The sequence below is a fragment of the Delphinus delphis genome, chromosome 14 (assembly GCF_949987515.2).
Source record: "Delphinus delphis chromosome 14, mDelDel1.2, whole genome shotgun sequence".
Lineage (NCBI taxonomy): Eukaryota > Metazoa > Chordata > Mammalia > Artiodactyla > Delphinidae > Delphinus > Delphinus delphis.
This window is the reverse complement of record NC_082696.1, coordinates 11,904,681-11,923,236: the sequence shown is the minus strand read 5'-3', so window position 1 is coordinate 11,923,236 and position 18,556 is coordinate 11,904,681. Positions and strand designations below refer to the sequence as shown.

General features: G+C 42.5%; 1 protein-coding gene across 1 annotated transcript in view; it reads left to right on the top strand.

Annotated features, from left to right (window-relative positions):
- Positions 1–18,556, top strand: part of LOC132436828 (rho guanine nucleotide exchange factor TIAM2) — a 434,430-nt gene that overhangs the window by 366,175 nt on the left and 49,699 nt on the right. The window contains 2 exon segments of the mRNA XM_060029732.1: positions 3,415–3,507; positions 4,052–4,315. Of these exon segments, the coding sequence (XP_059885715.1) occupies positions 3,415–3,507; positions 4,052–4,315 (357 nt within the window).

Below are 18,556 nucleotides of genomic sequence, written 5' to 3'. Positions count from 1 at the left end.
TCCATCCTTGCCTAGCTTGCCCCAGTATCTTTGCCCCTAATATTTTTTTTTTACATTTTCAGAAACTTTGACAATAGTTTCTGAGCTTCCTTTCTCTTTCTTCATTTCTATTTGTTTCTATTTGTTTCTATTTGTTTATATATGTAGGCTAAAAGGTATGTATTACTATTAGTTAAAAATGCCAAACTAATTAAAAGGGATGAATGTAAAAATTGAAGAGAAATTTGAAATGATGGTGATAATAACAAGACAATGGATTTATAGTGTGCTGGGGGCGGTTCTAAGCTGATTAACTTCTGATTCATGTAACAGTTCTTTTTGTCTCAGTGTCTTTGCTCTTAGCTTTTCACTCACCTGGACGGCTCCCCTCATTTCTCCCTCCCCCAGTCCCTCCTCTCTGAGTATGTAAATCTGACCTGTCCTTCAAGAACTAACTGAAAGTCTGACTTTCTTGAAGAAGGCTTATCTGATTGCTTTGCCTTCAGTTTAACAGTTAAGGGTCAGTGTTACCCAGATCACTTCATAGCATTTATTTATTTAACTTACATAATGGGTTTATATTTAATATAGTACTTCTCACCATGGAAATGTTACTCAGTTAATATAAAGATTGTTTTTGTTAAACATTAAATCTCTTCTCCATTTCAATTTTTTTTTTAATAACTTTATTTATTTATTTTTGGCTGCGTTAGGTCTTTGTTGCTGCGCCCGGGCTTTCTCTAGTTGCAGTGAGCGGGGGCTGCTCTGCATTGTGGTGTGCGTGGGCTTCTCATCGCAGTGGCTTCTCTTGTTGTGGAGCATGGGCTCTAGGTGTACGGGCTTCAGTAGTTCTGGCTCGTGGGCTCCAGAGCGCAAGCTCAGTAGTTGTGGCACACAGGCTTCAGTAGTTGTGGCACGTGGGCTCAGTAGTTGTGGCTCGCAGGCTCAGTAGTTGTGGTGCACGGGCTTAGTTGTTCCGTGGCATGTGGGATCTTCCCGGACCAGGGCTCGAACCCGTGTCCCCTGCATTGGCAGGTGGATTCTTAACCACTGCGCCACCAGGGAAGCCCCTCTTCTCCATTTCAATGTCAATATAAAGTATTTTTTTTACATTAAACCTTTTCTCCATTTCAACGTTAGATACATCGAATACGTTTTTCTAAACATTTTACCCCACAAAGAGATAAGTTTTATTTTTTGACCAACTGTATTTAATATCTAGGTGCAGTATTAACTTGGGAGAAAACAAAACAAAAATCCATTAAAAATATGGAGAAAAGACTCCTCAGTGATGCAGGAGGCTGTGATTATAACTGAACAGTGGCAGTTTCCTAGGATTCTGGGCAAGAGTTTTCTTCTTCCTATTGAGAATTCTGAAACTATGAAATATTACTTATGCAGAGTTCAGCCATCTCACTTCTTTGACCTTCTTTCTAACGAGCAAATGCAAATTACAGACGGCATTTTTCAGTGCATTATTTGTTGTGAAGGAGACGTTTTGTTTTCCATTTAACATAGTATATCAATTTGTTCCTATTTATAGGGAAATAACCAAGACCGTGAAACTACCCTATTTACTGTTTCTTGGGAACTTTCAGGCACCAAAGCTCAGTTCTGAACCTCAATAGCACAAACGTTTTCAGGGCAAGGTTTGATTCAGGAGGCCCTTGAGAGTCACATCTGTCCGTTTCTCTTTCGTGCATACACCCCCGAACAAGCACAGATGCCTGTAATGCTGAGAACCACACCTAACAAGAGAGCGATTGCATCTCGGGCTTCTACTTTTGGTGCTGCAACAGGCAGAGATCATGATGTTGAGATCTTGAGGTGACTGGTTCTTGAAGGCTGAAAGTTTCAAAGAAAGTGCTATTTGTTTAACTCTACCAGTTCAGGATGCTGAGGCTAAGAGGTTCCACGTGACAGCGCCTTCAAGGAAGCAGCCATTCACCTGGTAGCATTTAATTCTTGCATTTCTGTCTGTCTGTGTTTAAACTTGGCTTTGAGCTCTTTATAGACTGTGTTCACGTCTTAAAGTTCCTTCCTATCTTTTGCCTTTTACCATAGGAACTTGATAATTATATAATGGTCAGTAAATATCTCCGTAGAAAGATTATTTCGTGTTAGATATATTGACATAATTATTTTGCTTAAAATGACTCAAGCTGATTAAATCCTAGTCATTGTAATATGTTAAGATTTCCGTTTTATGATTTGTTCTTTTTGTACTTGATAAAATTGACATGTTCTTTGTTTCTTAATTTTACGTCATCTGTTTGACCCCAAGTGTTATGTTGGTTTTTCCTCTGAAGCCCACTGAGCATGTTGACTCTGTTTCTATTGGCCTTTACTCTACTCTCCGCAGTCCCCATTGGTGAATCTTCTTTGCATTTGAATGACTGAAGGAAGATACTTGAAAAGATACTTTTTGGTGACCACAATCTTCTGGGCTCTGCCGGAGCACAGAAGAAACAGGGGACATGCCTTTCTTCCTATTGTCAAGGAACTCCCAGTGTTATGGGACCAAGACATGGAAATGTGTGTTCCCACCATGGAATCACAGTCAAGGGCATGGAGTACAGAGGGCGATGCATTCAGAGAAGGGCCGTCTCTCCTGGTTGCCTAGCCCCATATAGAGTTGTTTCTGAACAAATACTTTGTATTGAAGCGAACTTAATTTATTTTAATAAGACTATATTTTGTCTCAACTTTTTAAAAAAATTAAAAAACATTTAAATTGTGGTAAACTACCCATAACATAAAGTTTACCTTCATAACGATTGTTAAGAATGGTTAAAATGACAATTCAGCGACATTAAATACATTCATATTGTTGTGTCACCATTAACAGCACTTGTTTGCAGAACTGTTTTTGTCTTGCAAAACCGGGACTCTGTTAAACAATAACTTCCCGTTCCTTCTTCCCTCAGCACCTGGCAACCAACCTTCTGTTTTTTGTCTCTATAAATTTGACTGCTCTAGTCCCTCATATAAGTGGAATCATACAGTATTTGTTCTTTTGTGGCTGGCTTATTTCATGTAGCATAATGTCCTCAAGGTTTGTGTTGTAGCGTGTGTCAGAATTTTCTTCCTTTTTCTGAGTGAAGATATTCCCTTGTATGTCTCTACCACGTTCTGTTTTTCCATTCCTCTGTCCATGGACAGTTGGGTTGCTTCCACCTTCTGGCTGTTGCGAATAATGCTGCTCTGAACATGGATACATTGTCTCAACTTTTGAACGAGGCTGTGCACTCATTTTTCTTATACCTTTAGATCTGACACATTCCCCTTTTTCTGCCCCTGCTAGATATCAAAATAGTTGTAATTTAGACTTTCTAAACATACCATACTTATGAGAATAGATGGTCAAGGAAGTACTGCCCATTGATTTAGTGTGATGAATTTAGACTCGTTTTCTCCTTTTATTTTCGTTCCTAGGCTTCGCAGTGACTGCGCAGGTGGACGGGCATCAGCACCTCAGCCGCATTTTTATAAGCGATGTTCTCCCGGGTGGCCCGGCATATGGGGAAGGTCCGTGAGGCTCACGGTGTCTCTGTTCTCTCTTAATTCTGTGCGGTGCAGTGCAGTCTGGCTAGTGAAATTTTCTTAGGATTTTGTCAGAAAACAGTTTCTCCTAGAATTTTAAAGAAAGTAGACTTAATAGTTGAATTGAAAACGCATCTCCATCTCCATACACACCTATATGTATATCTAGAGAGAGCATTTGTGTGTGTGGTTTTGAAAGAGAGAGAGAGAGTATACACACACACAGTACACATGCGTACGTACAGACAGATGGAGCCAGGCAGGCAGACAGACACAGGCTAATGTTATTTCCCAGGGCACTGAATATCGCATAGAGGAATAATCAATTTGAGTGACTCTCAAACTATTTCTTCTAACACTAGTCTGAGAGAGCTGAAATTTGTTACCAGTGGAATCCGAATACGACACATTTCTGCGCTTTCTTTTAAAGTGGCGACAGAGCAGTCCCTGAGAACACTAGACGGTTTCATCTTAAACTATTTCTCTCAGTAATCTCTTTTTTCTTCCTCTGTGTCCCCTTTCTCCTCAGGGTTGAGAAAGGGCAATGAAATCATGACCTTAAACGGGGAAGCTGTGTCTGATCTTGACCTCAAGCAGATGGAGGCCCTGTTTTCTGAGAAGAGTGTCGAGCTCACTCTGATCGCCAGGCTGCCGGACACAAAAGCAACTCTGTGTTCTTCCTGGTCAGACAGTGACCTATTCTCAAGGGACCAGAAGGGTCTACTGCCCCCTCCTAACCAGTCCCAACTCCTGGAGGAATTCCTGGATAACTTTAAAAAGGATACGGCAAATGGTAAGGTTGTGTTCTTTCTTCCTTCTTCACTGCTGGTATCCCAGCTAATATTTGTAGGCTGTGATTTTGCTTGCAAACTGAGATTATTCAAGCTATTCAAAGAATGTTTTCTCCTTTCTTAGAAGAACACAGATGCCAACCAAGTAGATTTGATATAAAATTCCATGCGTTTTAGTAATTATCTCTTTTAGTGAAAATAGAAAATAATGGTTTTTGCACAAAATAACTTTCTTGAAAATTGCAGTCTTAAAAAAGAAATCACCCATGATACTTAGTATTGTAATTACTTTGTTACTGAAGGAGATGAAAGCCAGCATAAATGCCAAAGTTGATTTTTCTGTTCAGTTGAGTGTAAGGCAAAGGCATTGTGCAGTCATTTACTGGGTTCGAAGAAGGGTTGATGCAGTTCAGCTCTTTAACTCTTTTGTTGAGTACTGCTTCCTCAATAAACTACGAACTTTTCACGTAGGTCATGAATTCTAAAATTTTGTAAAGGCCTAAAAATTGTATGCCAGCTTATGTTTCTGAAGGTGAGATTTCCATGGAAGGCAGTCATTTGAAGGTTTGAACTGCTGAGCTAATTATTCGTGCATATTCCATATTTTGTAGTCAGGTGAATTAGGGGCTCCAGCTCACACTAAAAACTTGTGGTTTCCTTCTGTACGCCTGGAGGGAGCTGGCCAGCCCCCATAGTAGACCAAGCGTGAGGTCTTATGTTACAAGCACACAAAGTAATTTTTATACTTAATTATAATGATAATAGATGTCCAATAGACATCTCTGCATGATTACCAAAAATGGATGGAAAACAAAAAGAGAAGCAGTTAGGATCAATTTAATTATAAAACAAGTTTATTAGGTCATTTTTGGAATTAAAAAATCAGATTGTTGGCTTCCCTGGTGGCGCAGTGGTAGAGAGTCCGCCTGCCGATGCAGGGGACACGGGTTCGTGCCCCGGTCCGGGAAGATCCCACATGCCGCGGAGCGGCTGGGCCCGTGAGCCATGGCCACTGAGCCTGCGCGTCCGGAGCCTGTGCGCCGCAGCGGGAGAGGCCACAGCAGTGAGAGGCCCGCGTACCGCAAAAAAAAAAATAAAAAATAAAAATAAAAAAATCAGATAGTCAGATTTGTGATTCAATAAGGTATATACTGCCTTTTCCTCCTGTCTTGAGGTTTCCCTCTAATTTAAAATGCCATTACATTGACTACTGACATATAAAAGCGAGTGTCATAAAACCAAAATTATGATGGAACTAATTAATTACTTGGTTATATTAGGGTCATCATTCAGCCACCTGGGCTGCTCTTACAGGTCTGAGTATTCTACGTAAGACATCGTGTGACCATTTGCTGGATTCATTATTCTTGAGGGATACATTTACTGCCTGTTATACCTCTATGTATTCTATCATAATAAGCAATCACTGCAGAATCAATAACACTTTTGGTACTTGCAGGAATGAATTTCTATAGAAAGTAGCAGAAGAGGCAAATTTACCTTTCTTTTTTTCTTTTTCCCAAACAGTTAAGGATCAAGCAGGTCAGTTAATCTTGTTTTTCACTTTTATTTTTGTCAGGGAAACAGCATAAGAGGAGGGCCTGGATATGTTAGATGACTGCTAGAGTTCTTGTCCTAGGGACCCATTCTTATGGGTTACAGTTTTGTAACTTACCTAGGAATAGCCATGTCAGTGTGTACAGGTGGCTTAGCTTAGCCTGTGGCAGGGCTTTTCCACCCTGGTCTGAACTGTGTATGCCAACAGGTGCCCGCACGGATGCAGTGCATACCTCTGCCCATCCTTCCCTGGATGGTTTATCACCACCCTGTCTTCCTGGTGAGACCGTGCTCTGTGGGCATGAAGCATCTTCTCCCCAGGGATTTACTGTCTATGCCCTCCACTGCTCCAGAGTAATGTGCTTGTGTTGGAAACAAAACAGCCACGATGGACTGCTTTCCCAAATGCTTGGCAAATATGGAATTGATTTCTTTTCTTTCTTTTTTTCTCTATCAATTTGTTGTTTTTTTTAAAAAAACTGAAGTATAGGGGCTTCCCTGGTGGCGCAGTGGTTAAGAATCCGCCTGCCGATGCAGGGGACACGGGTTCGTGCCCCGGTCCGGGAAGATCCCACATGCCGCGGAGCGGCTGGGCCCGTGAGCCATGGCCGCTGAGCGTGCCCGTCCGGAGCCTGTGCTCCGCAACGGGAGAGGCCACCACAGTGAGAGGCCCGCGTACCGCAAACAAACCAAAAACAAACAAACAAAAACAACCCTGAAGTATAGTTTATTTATGATGTCGTGTTAAGTTCTGCCGTACAACGAAATGATTCAGTTATACATATATATACATTCTTTTTCATGTTCTTTTCCATTATGGTTTATTACAGGGTATTGAATTCAGTTCCCTGTGCTCTACAGCAAGACCTTGTTGCTTATCCGTTCTATATAGAATAGTTTGCCTCTGCTAACCCCAAACTCCCAGTCCGTCCCCCCCCCACCGCCCTGCCCCCTTTGTTTATTTTCTTTTTTGAAGTAGTTGTGTAGCTTGTGAAGGAAGTTAAACGCCTGTGAGTGAACATCTCAGAAGGAAGCCTGTCTGTTTTTAAGGTCGGGGGCGTGTTGGGGGGATGGAGGGAAGAAGACAAGGGAGAGGAGAGAGCAAAGAGGGAAGCTCTCAGCTGAGCCTAACATCAGGATGGCACGAGAAGCCCATGTTCGTGGAAGTGGGGAAGGTGGATGGTTTGGTGACAGGCAGGCAGGCTTTGAGTCCCACCTGGGCTTGAGTCCGGGCCTGCCCTTCACAGTTTGTGTGACCCTGGGGGCAGCGCTCAGCCAGGGAGGAGTGGGCATCGCTGGATGACACCCCAGCTGCGCTGTCCCCTGCCAAGGCAGTTCTGGGGTGCACCCCACAGTTCTTCAGAGGCGCCTGTGGAGTTGATTCCTCTGGCACGTGGAACCTCGTTTCACACCTTCTATGGGCTTTCTGCCCTCTGGTCTCACTGGCCTCACTCCCTCGCTTGGGCTTCTTGGGATCACCTTCTAGAAACTTCTGTACCCACGACCTTGGCTCAGACTCTGCATCTGGGGGAGCCCGAATGAGGACACAGAGGCTTGATTCCTCACCTGGAAGATGAGGCTTCCGTCCCTGCCCCACGGGCCGCCGTGAGCTTGAGCTAGTCGGTGTCTGCTCGGGTCCAGCCCGGCTCCTGTGGGGCAGGAAACCTGAACACGGGAGTCTCCTCTCCCCTCCCCCCGTCCTGTGAGCTCACTGTCTCATTAAAGTTTACCTTGACTTGCTTTGGTGATGAATTAGGAAACAGTAGTCCCACTTTCATGCTAAAAAAAGGTTTTAAAATTACACAGATAAAAGAATTTAAGTGATTTTTGGAAGACAATTTTTCATACAACTTTGAATGATCCTTAGGAGTGGTCATTTCAGAGTCTGCCTTTCCCTAAATTTCATGTGCTCTCAGCGCTACCAAAGGCAGCCTGGTACTTGAAAAGAAGGAAGCTTTCCCTGTTTTATTTTCCCGAGAAGCTAATCCTTTGCCTGTTAATAAAAACCACACAGCTGGTGCTCTGGAAGGGAAGACCTGGTATTTTTGTTTGTTTGTTTGTTTTGAATAGAAACTGTAAGAGCATCAGAAGGTGGAGGAAGAAGAAGCCCTCAGCAGCTGTTTTGGGTATATCAACTGTCTGGGCTGAATAGTCACTGAGCCCTATTGGGTGTTTAAAATATGCAAGACCGGAGGGTAAGCGACGTGAGTTTAGGACGTTTGGTCTACTTTTGGTTTTAGTCAGGTATCCAGAAATTCATGTTTGTTAGCCTTAGTGTCTTGATCAGGTTTGAGCTGGGGAAAACAAAAACAAAACCCCTCTTATTATATATAAGTGAATGAAAGAAATGGTGGGAATGGTGACAAGTCCCATGGAACTCCGGCAGGGATTGAGTTGCTGTTCAGGTTCCATGCGTTTCTGGAAAAGAAGCATCCTAGTGGTGTTTGAGACTCATGGATGTGTATAGTGTTTAAGGAAATGGTTGTCAGACTTCATAGTGCCTAAGACTCACCCGATGAGCTTGTGAAAATGCAAATTCCTGGGTCCTGCAATCAGAAAGCCCCCTTCAGGTGGTCTGGGGTAGTGCCAGCTCTGTCGTGGACCAGGGCTCGCTCACACTGTCAAGGCCAGCAGTCTGAAGGAGGTGGTCTGATCCTCAGCAGTAGGCCCTACCCTTCCCTGAACGCTTCTGTGCCCAGCTCTTGAGAATTAAACAAGATAATGTGTGTAAAGTTCTCAGCAAGTGACAGCGATTATGCCCGTGTGTTGTTAATCTCTCAATCAGGGATCCCATGGCCCCAGCCCCACTACTGTCCTCAGTGCAATCAGGAGGCAGCACACAGTATTCTCAAATGAGCAGTTCCCCTCATTGGTTCTCAGCCCACCCTCAGGAGACAGCCCCATTCAGCGGATTGATACACTGAGAAGCAAAGAACTTGCACCAGTCAGCGGCTTTGCTGTGATATTCCCCTGACGCTGTGAGGAGTGGAATGGGCAGGGGTGCCCCGAGAAGTGATGGGTGTTCAGTACTAAGTTCTTTGTATCCTTAGAAATGAATGACCATTTGATTCCAGCCTGTAAGGGTTTGAATTTCTGTTCTAGTTCTCTATAGGAGAGAGAGAGAAGAAATGTCTAGAGGCTGTATTTGACTTGAGCAGAAATACCGTCTGTAAAGACTTTTTATACAGAGAATTAGTTTTACCGCTGGAATTCCCCAGAGAAGCCAATGTTATTTTTGAGCCAACAAGGCCACTATTGAAGGCATCAGACGCGCCAGCCCTGTTGATATTGGGTTCCTGTTAATGCTGTTTTTGATTTACATGGAAAATCCCTTTTCCAGTGTATACCATCTTTTGAAAAATTCCAATAGCTGTTAAGAGAGTCTCATCGGGCATAGACTTCCCGAACAAAGCCTTTGTGTAAACCTTGAACTTGATGTGGCATCAATGTATCCTCCATCTATAAACAGCTGTTCATATGGCCTTGTTAGGATTGGGGTATACTTAACAGGAGACAAAAATAGAAAAGACCTATGTTCCTGCTTCCATTTAGCTAATGTCAGCCCAGCAAATGCTTCTTACTGGGTGATGAAGGTAATTGCAGCCTGAGGTTCTTTTTTTAATTCCCCACCCGACTTTGAATCACTCTTCTTAAATTGCTGTGTGAGTAGTGTAGAGTCTTAGTCTCCCAGAAGCCACTTAGATGCAGATTTGCTCTTTGGAATGAATTGCTCCTGGGAATGTATGTGTCCGCTATACAGCTTTCACCAGGGGAAGAGTTATAGAGCCAGCTCTGATGTGGCGAACCCACTTATCTCCTGTTCATGAGCGTGAGGGCATTTCGGCTTCCACAGCCTGGGTTAGGATAGCTAAGAGCAATGAGCTCAGAAAATGCCCTGTTTGTATGTGAAACTGCTGTTACTGAGTCTCTCTGGCTGACACCCCGGATCCCCAGATGCCAAAACATGTTCAAGTTCTTAAAGATGGTTGGCGCATGTAAAAACTTTTTTAAAAATCTGGGCGGGAAATACTGATTTTACCAGGACACAGAGAACTTTGGTCTCAGAGTTCGTAGTTTCTTATGATGGTTCCTAAGGTAGTTTTCAGTTTCATCAGCAGAAGTGAGCAATGTGGTTTTCTGTTAGCAGTAACTATGCTCCTTGGGTGCTAATTCCCTTATAAAACTCAGTGTTGCTATTGGGGAGTTTGTTTTCCTCTTTCCCATATTCATTCATTTATTCACTTGTTTATTTAACAAATAAACAACTTTTTGCTAAATGTTGCAGGTATATAAAAATGAGCTAGATGTTATTTTTTGCCTTCAAGGAGCTTATAGTTGAGTAGGAAAAGTGAAAAACACTTGTAAATAATAATTCACGTTTGAAAAAAAAGCTTTTCAATGAAGAGAATTAGAGGTCCACCTCAGAGGTAGAATTCCCACTGATTTTTCTGTTTGTTTCCGCTGGGAGCAGAGGGGTCCCCAAAGAGAGGTGTGAGAATTGGAGAAAGGTTAGCATTTGATCTGAGCGTGTTAGATGGGCAGGTTGTAGATTGGAAGGTGTGTGGTGGAAGCGAGAGAGCATGTAACCTGTGACACAGGCCCAAAGCAGAGGTCACCTGGCTCTGTGTGAGTGGGAAATAACATTGGAAAGTCTGTTGGGGCCAGATTGTATCAAAACCCTGAATTCCTGGGGTTTTTAACAAGTATATCATGGCAGGTAGCTGAAGAAACTAGCGAGTATTGCCTTACTTTCCCCTGCCTTAAAAAAAACAACAACAGAGAATTTGTCTGGTCATTTAAGGAGCACTAAAGTGTGGCTCGAAATCCTTGCAGGGTAGGTACTCCACCTTCCGCATATTGGCTTTATTATTCCACTGTTAGAGATTCATTCCTTTGGCTCTCACAGTATTGTTATTTTTAATGATCAAAAGTCCCTTGTAAAATAAAGACTCAAATAACTGTTTTTTGGGGAAAGAATGAATATATGAATTACTGTCCGTGCCCTATAAAAACAACGTGCTCCTCAGCATTGTGATGCTGTGTCCACTAGCGGCATGGTCCTTGCAGGTCCCCTTTAGGACGTGGCTGGCCTCAGGCCAGGCCGGCTGGTGGTGAGCAGAGGCCCGTAGCACTGAGGATGAGGCAGTGTTGGAACTGAGGGAGAAGCTGGTGAATAAAATTTGCTGGCATTTTGAGTAAAACCAGTCCTGTATTCTCTGTCCTAACGTAACATGCAAATTCATCTTTCAGGTTAAAATCTACAGAATTCTCTGAAGAACAGAACGTGCGATTTCTGTTGGATATATCACTTTTAATAGCCATTTGAAAGTTGGGGTGCTTGGATCAAGTATAGTCTCCTGTTCATGCAAAGTGAGCCAGAGCTCTATGAGGTAGTAGCTCTGTAAAACTGTTACCTGTTGTTGGAAAGAGGAAACGTTACATAGCCTGTTACATAAAAGGAAAAAAAGGTCTGACTCTTCCTGTGGATGTTACAAGTACTGATTGACAAATGATGCTCGTTTGTTGGAAAGAGGAAATGTTACATAGCCTGCTACATAGAAGGAAAAAAAAAAAGGTCTGACTCTTCCTGTGGATGTTACAAGTACTGATTGCCAAATGATGCTGTCTGCATTTCCATTTTTCGTTCCCCTTCTTTTGTAAATGAATTATGTTCCTGACTTTATTCCTTCCTATGAAGGAATTGAGACTCAGGAAGGACCAGGTATAGACCTCTCCCTTTTAGCTCTCACTTCTAGAGACAGCTATATGTGGCTGTATCTTTAATTTTTTTGGATTGGTAATACATGGGCATGATATGAAATTCCAGCAGTATACAAGGTTAAACTGTGATAGATAAGTCCCCCTAAGCTATGTAGTCAAGTGGTTAAGAGCACGGACGCCAGCCAGACACCCTGGGTGCGAGTCTTGGCTTCAGTCTCGCCCACTTACTAGCTGGGCGGCCTTGGTTGGGCAAGTCATGTACACTCTCTGTGCTGAGTTTTTGCAACTGTAAAGTAGTTTAGGATTTTGGATCATGGGATCAATGAACTAATACCTGGAAAGAACTAGACTGCGCCTGGCACATAGTAAAGGCCGTGTAAGTGCTAGTTAAACAAATAAAAGAGATAAATTTCTCCCATCCTGTCCTTAGCCACCCAGTTTCTCTCCCAGAGGGAATCTTTGTGCTTAGTTTCTTTCTCATCCTGGCCTGGAGACTCTTAAATGTTGGGGGAAATGGTGGGGTGATTTTTTCTTGGCTTTAACTGCATTACCTTCATCCATGGCTTGTGGTAGGCAGAATAATGGCTCCCCCAGGAATGTCTACATCCTAATCCCTGGAGCCTGTGAATATGGCAGAAGGAACTTACATGGCAAAAGGGACTTCAAAGATGTGATTAAATTAAGAACCTTGAGATGGGGAGATTATCTTGGATTACCTGGATGGGCCTAATCACAGGGTCTTTATAAGAGAGAGGCTGGAGAGTCAGAATCAGAGAAGATGTGATGACATAAGCAGAGATTGATGCAGGCCTGTGAACCAAGGAATGCAGGCAGCTTCTGGAAGCTGGAAAAGGCCTGGAAACATTATCTCCCAGAGACTCCACATGAAATGCAGCCCTGCTGACCGAGTTTAGTCTTCTGACTTCCAGAACCAGTAAGATAACAAATTTGTGTTTATGCGTCAAGCGCTGTGTTTGATGGCAAAGATACAAAAATAAAGAACCACAGTCCCCACTTTCGGGGTGGGCAGGCTCTGAGGGGTAGACATGTGAATAGACAGTAATCAGTCCACCATGATAATGGCTCTGATTCTGCGGTTGCTAAACTTGCTGGTCTCCAGATCCTTTACTGTAAAAAGTTATCAGGGACCCCAAAGAGCTTAGCTGTGTGGGACTCTAGAGAGCTTAGTTGTATTACTATCTATCCGTATTTAGTATATTAGAAATGTAAACTGAGAAATTTTAAAAAGTCTATTAAAGTTTATTTTAACGTAACAACAGTGAATACACTTCATGTTCACACAATAAGCGTATTTCTAAAAATGAACTAGTTCTCCAAACCCAAGTCATGTATATCAGTGAGAAGAGTGGTATTGTTTTAATTCTGTGCAAATTTCTTTAATGTGTGTCTTAATAGAAGACAGCTGGATTTTTACATCAGCTTCTGCGTTCAGTCTGTTGCACTGCGTTGTTTTGGTGGAAGTGATTTGAAGAAAACTCAACCTCGCATAGATTTGTAGTCGGAAAAGGGAGGAGTATTTTAATAATCCTTTCAGATAGTTGCGGATATTCTCATTTAATATTACACCAAAGCTCAACAAGAGGTAGTTCCTTCCATGTTAGTTGTAATGTGGAATCTGCAACCTTCTTGGTGGACTTTCCTTACTTTGTCACATTAAGTCCATTGGCCTGTCTTGCACTTCGAATGGGTCTTTTACTCATGTATTATTTTATAACATGCAATGGTTATTTCCAAAATACTAGATCACTTGGTTATGCAGACCTTTCAAATATGGACATTTTATTATATAGCATTTAAAAATCACATTCATTAATATCACCTCCAATCTCACTGGAAAAGTCTCCCAAGTATTGGGAAGCTGTCAGACTCATGGTGGTGATCACAAGTTTTCCAGAATTCCAATTTTTGCTGGAAAGTTTGAATTATATCTACAAATATTGTCATTTTTTCCCCCCTGGAAATGAGAGGTTCGTTTTGCTCATTAAAAAAATATATATTTTCTGTCGTTGTTTTCTTGAGTAAAAATTGTGTTTTGTGAAAAAAAAGCAGCTGGTTCAGCTTGCACCACCGTATAAGTGCTTTTTCTTGAAATAACCATTGCAGAAGAGCTGTTTGGCTACTTCCTAGATGTGTTCCCAAGGTCTGACGTTGACTCTGGGGAACACGCGGGATCATCCCGTGTATCTGAGCAGAGAAGTGACATGATCTGACTAGTGTTTCAAAAGCATCAGTGACTGTTGAGAATGAATGGACTGTAGGAGGCCAGGGTGGGACGGAGGCTTTTGCAGTGACCAGGCGAGAGGTGATGGTGGCTTTGTTCTCAGTGGTCACGGGGGAGGGGAAGCCAGCAGAACTTGCTCAGAGATGGCTGTGTGGTGTGAGGGAAGGAATGGAGGCCAAGGGGGACTCCCGGGTTTTGCCTGAGCAGTGGAAAGGATGCTCACATCTTGTCAGCAGTGAAGATGGGGAAGCTGTCTGTGGAGCGGTTTTGGCAGATGACCAGGAGTTCATTTTGGAACACCTTGTGTTAAGCCTCTATATCGATAGTGAATATCCCACCCGTTTCCAAATGGTTTTAATGGCTTATACTGAAAGCCATCCATAAAATCCCACAACTCATCAAAGGTAACCACATAAAGGGAAAAGGAGGAGATTTGAATGACAGCTTGCCGACCTTAAAGATTTCCACTCATAGCGTAAGGCAAACACATGTTTGTTTATAGGAGAAAACAATCAAGTTTGAAATTCAAGAGCTGCAAATTAATTCCCTTCATTTCAAACAATTCAGTTATGATTTTTGCAGCTTATAAATTTATTTCTGATCCTACAGGGCTCCGGTCTGATTCTCTTTTTATTAATTGTCCAATCCCATGCAAATCCCTTTATCTTTTATCCTTTTTTTTTTTTTTTTTTTTTTTGCTTTTTGGCCACTAACCACCTTAACATGTTACGGGACAATGTGACAAAGTTCAAATTATCCAAGTTTGTTACTTGTTAGTAACTCTGGGAAAATTTATTTGCTAAGAGACATATGCAGTTGTCAGCAAAATTATTTTGTCTTCTGTGAGGAGCCCTGACCAGCTGCCCCAGGACGGGGGCAGATGCCATGCCACGTGGAACAGTTTCTAGAATGTCCCTTCCTCCCCAGAGTTTCCCAACAGGCTTCTGAGGGAATCCGGAATTTCCAGTGAAGCACTTTGAAGCTTCTAAACAGGACATGCTATTGTCAACTTTTCTGCCTTTACCTTTTCCAACACTAATTATTTACTCCTAAATTGCTATTTGTGACTCTAATTCTGACTTTCATGTTTCAGTTGATGAAGGACCACCTCACCTTTCTGTGAGGTTTAGGCATCTTTGTTTAGTAGTATCTGCAAAATTATTTGAATGTTTACTGAATTTTGTCATTATTCTTTTATAAAAATGAGGGGAAAAGGGACCTGAAAAATGTTGATAAGAAGCCTTGGTTTCATAGCTTAATACCTATGACCCCAAAATGCCAGTCGTCAGGTGTGTTTGGGCTGGTGAGCCTGTAGCCCCCTTGGGGATGTTCTTTGCTCTTCAGCGGGTCATGTGCTTTCCCTGGGGAAGGAGGAGATTAAGATATGTGTCAGGTGTGTTTAAAAGCCGAGGTATAAATAGGAATATTATAATTTGTTTAGATCCCTGGGAATAGAAGTCTTCACAGAATGTATAAACTCCGTTTTCCTACTTTTAGGATTGTATTCTGTAAGCAGTAGGGGGGCTGCCTGCATGTCACCTTGGAGGGATCATGGGCCCTTCCTCCTCTGAGCTCTGAAAGCATTTTGTCTGTATACCTGATGTGGAAGTTAAGATTTATCGCCTTGCAGTGTCACTCTGTGTGCTTGTCGTAATTTACGTACTGTTTTCAAGAGACTGAAAATCCCTTGAAAAACAGGGCCTTTGAGGAACACACAAAGGTGTTTTGAATGCAGCAGCGAGCACGCTTCTTGGTGACTAGCAGGTGTTTCACTCAGCTGTCTGTTAAGTGAAAGGCAGGTGATAGGCATGTCTAGCAGGGAAAGGCGGCGTCCCAAGTGTGGGTCCTGGGGGATAAAAAGCAACCTTGGAGTGTGCCTTGAAGCTTCCCAGATTTCTTTTTATAAATCTGGTCGCAAGGGAATTGTGCTGAGACTTCCTCAGAGCTGAAGGCTCTGCTCACTTGCCCGCGTGCCTGAGGGGCTCTGGGATGGCCCCTGCCACACACCCCGCTCCAAAGAGCCTGACTGCTCTGTGCCTTTAATGCGTTGCTTGGTGCCCGTGGGTTTGTTTTGACAGATAAACCAAAACCGCGGCTAAAAAAGAAGAGTAACATCTGTATCCCCGGTAAAAGTCAATGCTGATAGATGTGTTTTAAGTTTAATTTGGGGGTACTAATGTTTATAAAAGACAGTGGGTCTGGGACCTGGCTTCTAGCTCCAGGCCTCATGCTTGACCTTGGGCAGGTTATTCTAACTCCTCCTTTTCTAAATCCTCTTAAAATGAAGGATCGGATAAAAGAGTTTAACATTTTTTCTTTTTCGAAAATTCAGTTATTCAATATGATTAAAGCACCAAGTTAAACAACTATAGGAATGTGCACTTATTTTACACAAGTTTATGAAGTGAAAAAAGCAAAGTAATGGATCAAGCATTCCATTTGGTTTTGCAACATATCTCATTACCTCTTTAAATAGAATCAGGTCTTGACCGCTGGAGAGAAGGTGTTTGTTAAGGCTTCGTCGTAATAACAGGCTGTCTCAAATATAAAGATCACCAGGAACCTTTAAAAGCATTAATCATCTGTTACATCACCCTATGGAGCAGAGACGTGTTATTATCATTTTACTTTCACAGCTGGGTAAATCAAGGCACAGAGACACATTAAGTTGCTAGTAACTTGGACAAGGTCATGGTCAATCGTAGATAGGGAGAGAACTGCATTTTCTTGTTTTTCCCTCCATGTAGGGGAACTGGATTTTAACCCCTTTTTTTTCCTTTTAAATATTCCTCTATTAACATACATAGAGTAAAACCCAATAATAATGTGTCCTGCAGTACAGCAAATTTAGATGTAACTGCATTGATAAGGGCCCTTGTCTTCTTATCTGGGTCGTTACCTGGGGACTGGGCGTGGCGATTAGGAGCTAACTGCCTTGTGGTCATTTGGGGCTTGCTAAGTGCAGGGAGAGGTCGATTGTTTAGTAATGGTTTTGCTCTCTTTATTCCTGCACCTTTATTTATTTAGATAATTCACACTGATTTTCGTTAACCCTGTAGTGACGCAGCTGTATATTTCGTGTGATTTGGTTCTTTGGAACCCACTTACGATGGAGTTCTGTTGTAACTCTAATTTCTCTCCTGTAATATCTGCACTGATATCTTGACCTTCTTTTTAAAAAGTTAAGTTTAATTCACACACCATAAGAGTCACCTCTAAGACTGTACAAATCAGTGGTTTTTAGTATGTTCACAAAGTTGTACAACCATGACCACTAATTCCAGAACATTTTCATCACTGCAAAAAAAAGAGAAGAAAAGAAGCCCGGGTGCCCTCAGCCGTCCGTCACTCCTTCTCCACTCCCCCCCTCAGCCCCCGACAGCCATGCATCTGCTTTTGGTTTCTGTGGATTTGCCTGTTCTGCTCTTTCATAGAAGTGGAATCGTACAATATGTAGCCTGTGTGCCTGCCTTCTTTTGTTTAGCGTGTTTTCTAGCTTTATCCATGTTGCTGCGTGACTCGGTACTTCATTCATTCATCCTTTTTATGGCTGAATACTGTTCTTTTTTTACTTTAATCCCACAGAACAGTAGCACTTCCTGAAAGGAGGTGGTCCTCAGGTTTCCTTTTTTCTTACAGCACATCCCCCAATAGAAACTTGCGAGTAATGAGTTTTTAGGGTTCTTCTCAGGGTCTCTATTTTGATTTTAATGTTTTAATTTTATTATTATTATTTTTTCCTTTTTTGCCGCACCGCGCAGCATGTGGGATCTTAGTTCCCCAACCAGGGATCGAAGCCAGCCATGCCCCCCTGCAATGGAAGCGCGGAGTCTTAACCGCTCGACCACCAGGGAAGTCCCTCAGGGTCTTTAAATAGAATTCCAACTAGGTAGTTTGTAAGGGCTTTGAACTTAAATTCTTCTTTATCAAAGTTCTTTAAGTGTCAGAACTACAGTGGTGTCTGTTACATGCCCCTGAGTATAACTGTGACAGCTGCGTGGTCCTCCCAGCTCTGCAGGGACCAGTTTCTGGTGGAAACGAAACTCTGGCTGAAGATCCTGTTGCCTTTGACTTTGTACTTTCCATCAGGGACCCGGATAAGTTACCACGGGAGGACCCCTGCACAGCCATAGCCTCCTGGAGCCCATGAGCATGGGTGCACCTACATTCCCCCCTCCTCTTCCAGGAAGAGGAAGGCCTTTCCCTCCTCCATGTTACAATGAGCGTGGAGGTGGCCTGCAGCACGTTCCCACCATGGAAACACCCGCCATGTTCCTGTTCCTCTAAGTGTTCTTTCAGATGCCGAGGATATTTACTGCAAGATAATTGAATCAAATCATGGCAGCCTGCTATTAAGAAACATTTACCACCAGTATTTACTTCTCTCTTTTATCGCCAGAGACCTTGCATTGTCAAGAACAGTACCAATTGGAATGTGACCTCAGGTCAAGTGCACTTGGAAGATTTATGAAATTACATTTTTTTCTGGCATGACATTTATGTTATGATAGAATTTATTTCTTTGCAAGCATACTGCTGCCTTGAATTTCCTTGACAAAAGAATAATAACAATAAAGAATTGTAGAGTCCCAGATACCTTCTGAAAAGTAGATCAATTTCTATCTACATCAGAAGAACATAAAGTAATGGTGATCTGTTCGTTAATGGTACAGGTTAGACTTGACTAGCCTTTGAGTGTGGTCAACAAATACGGTTATCTTTT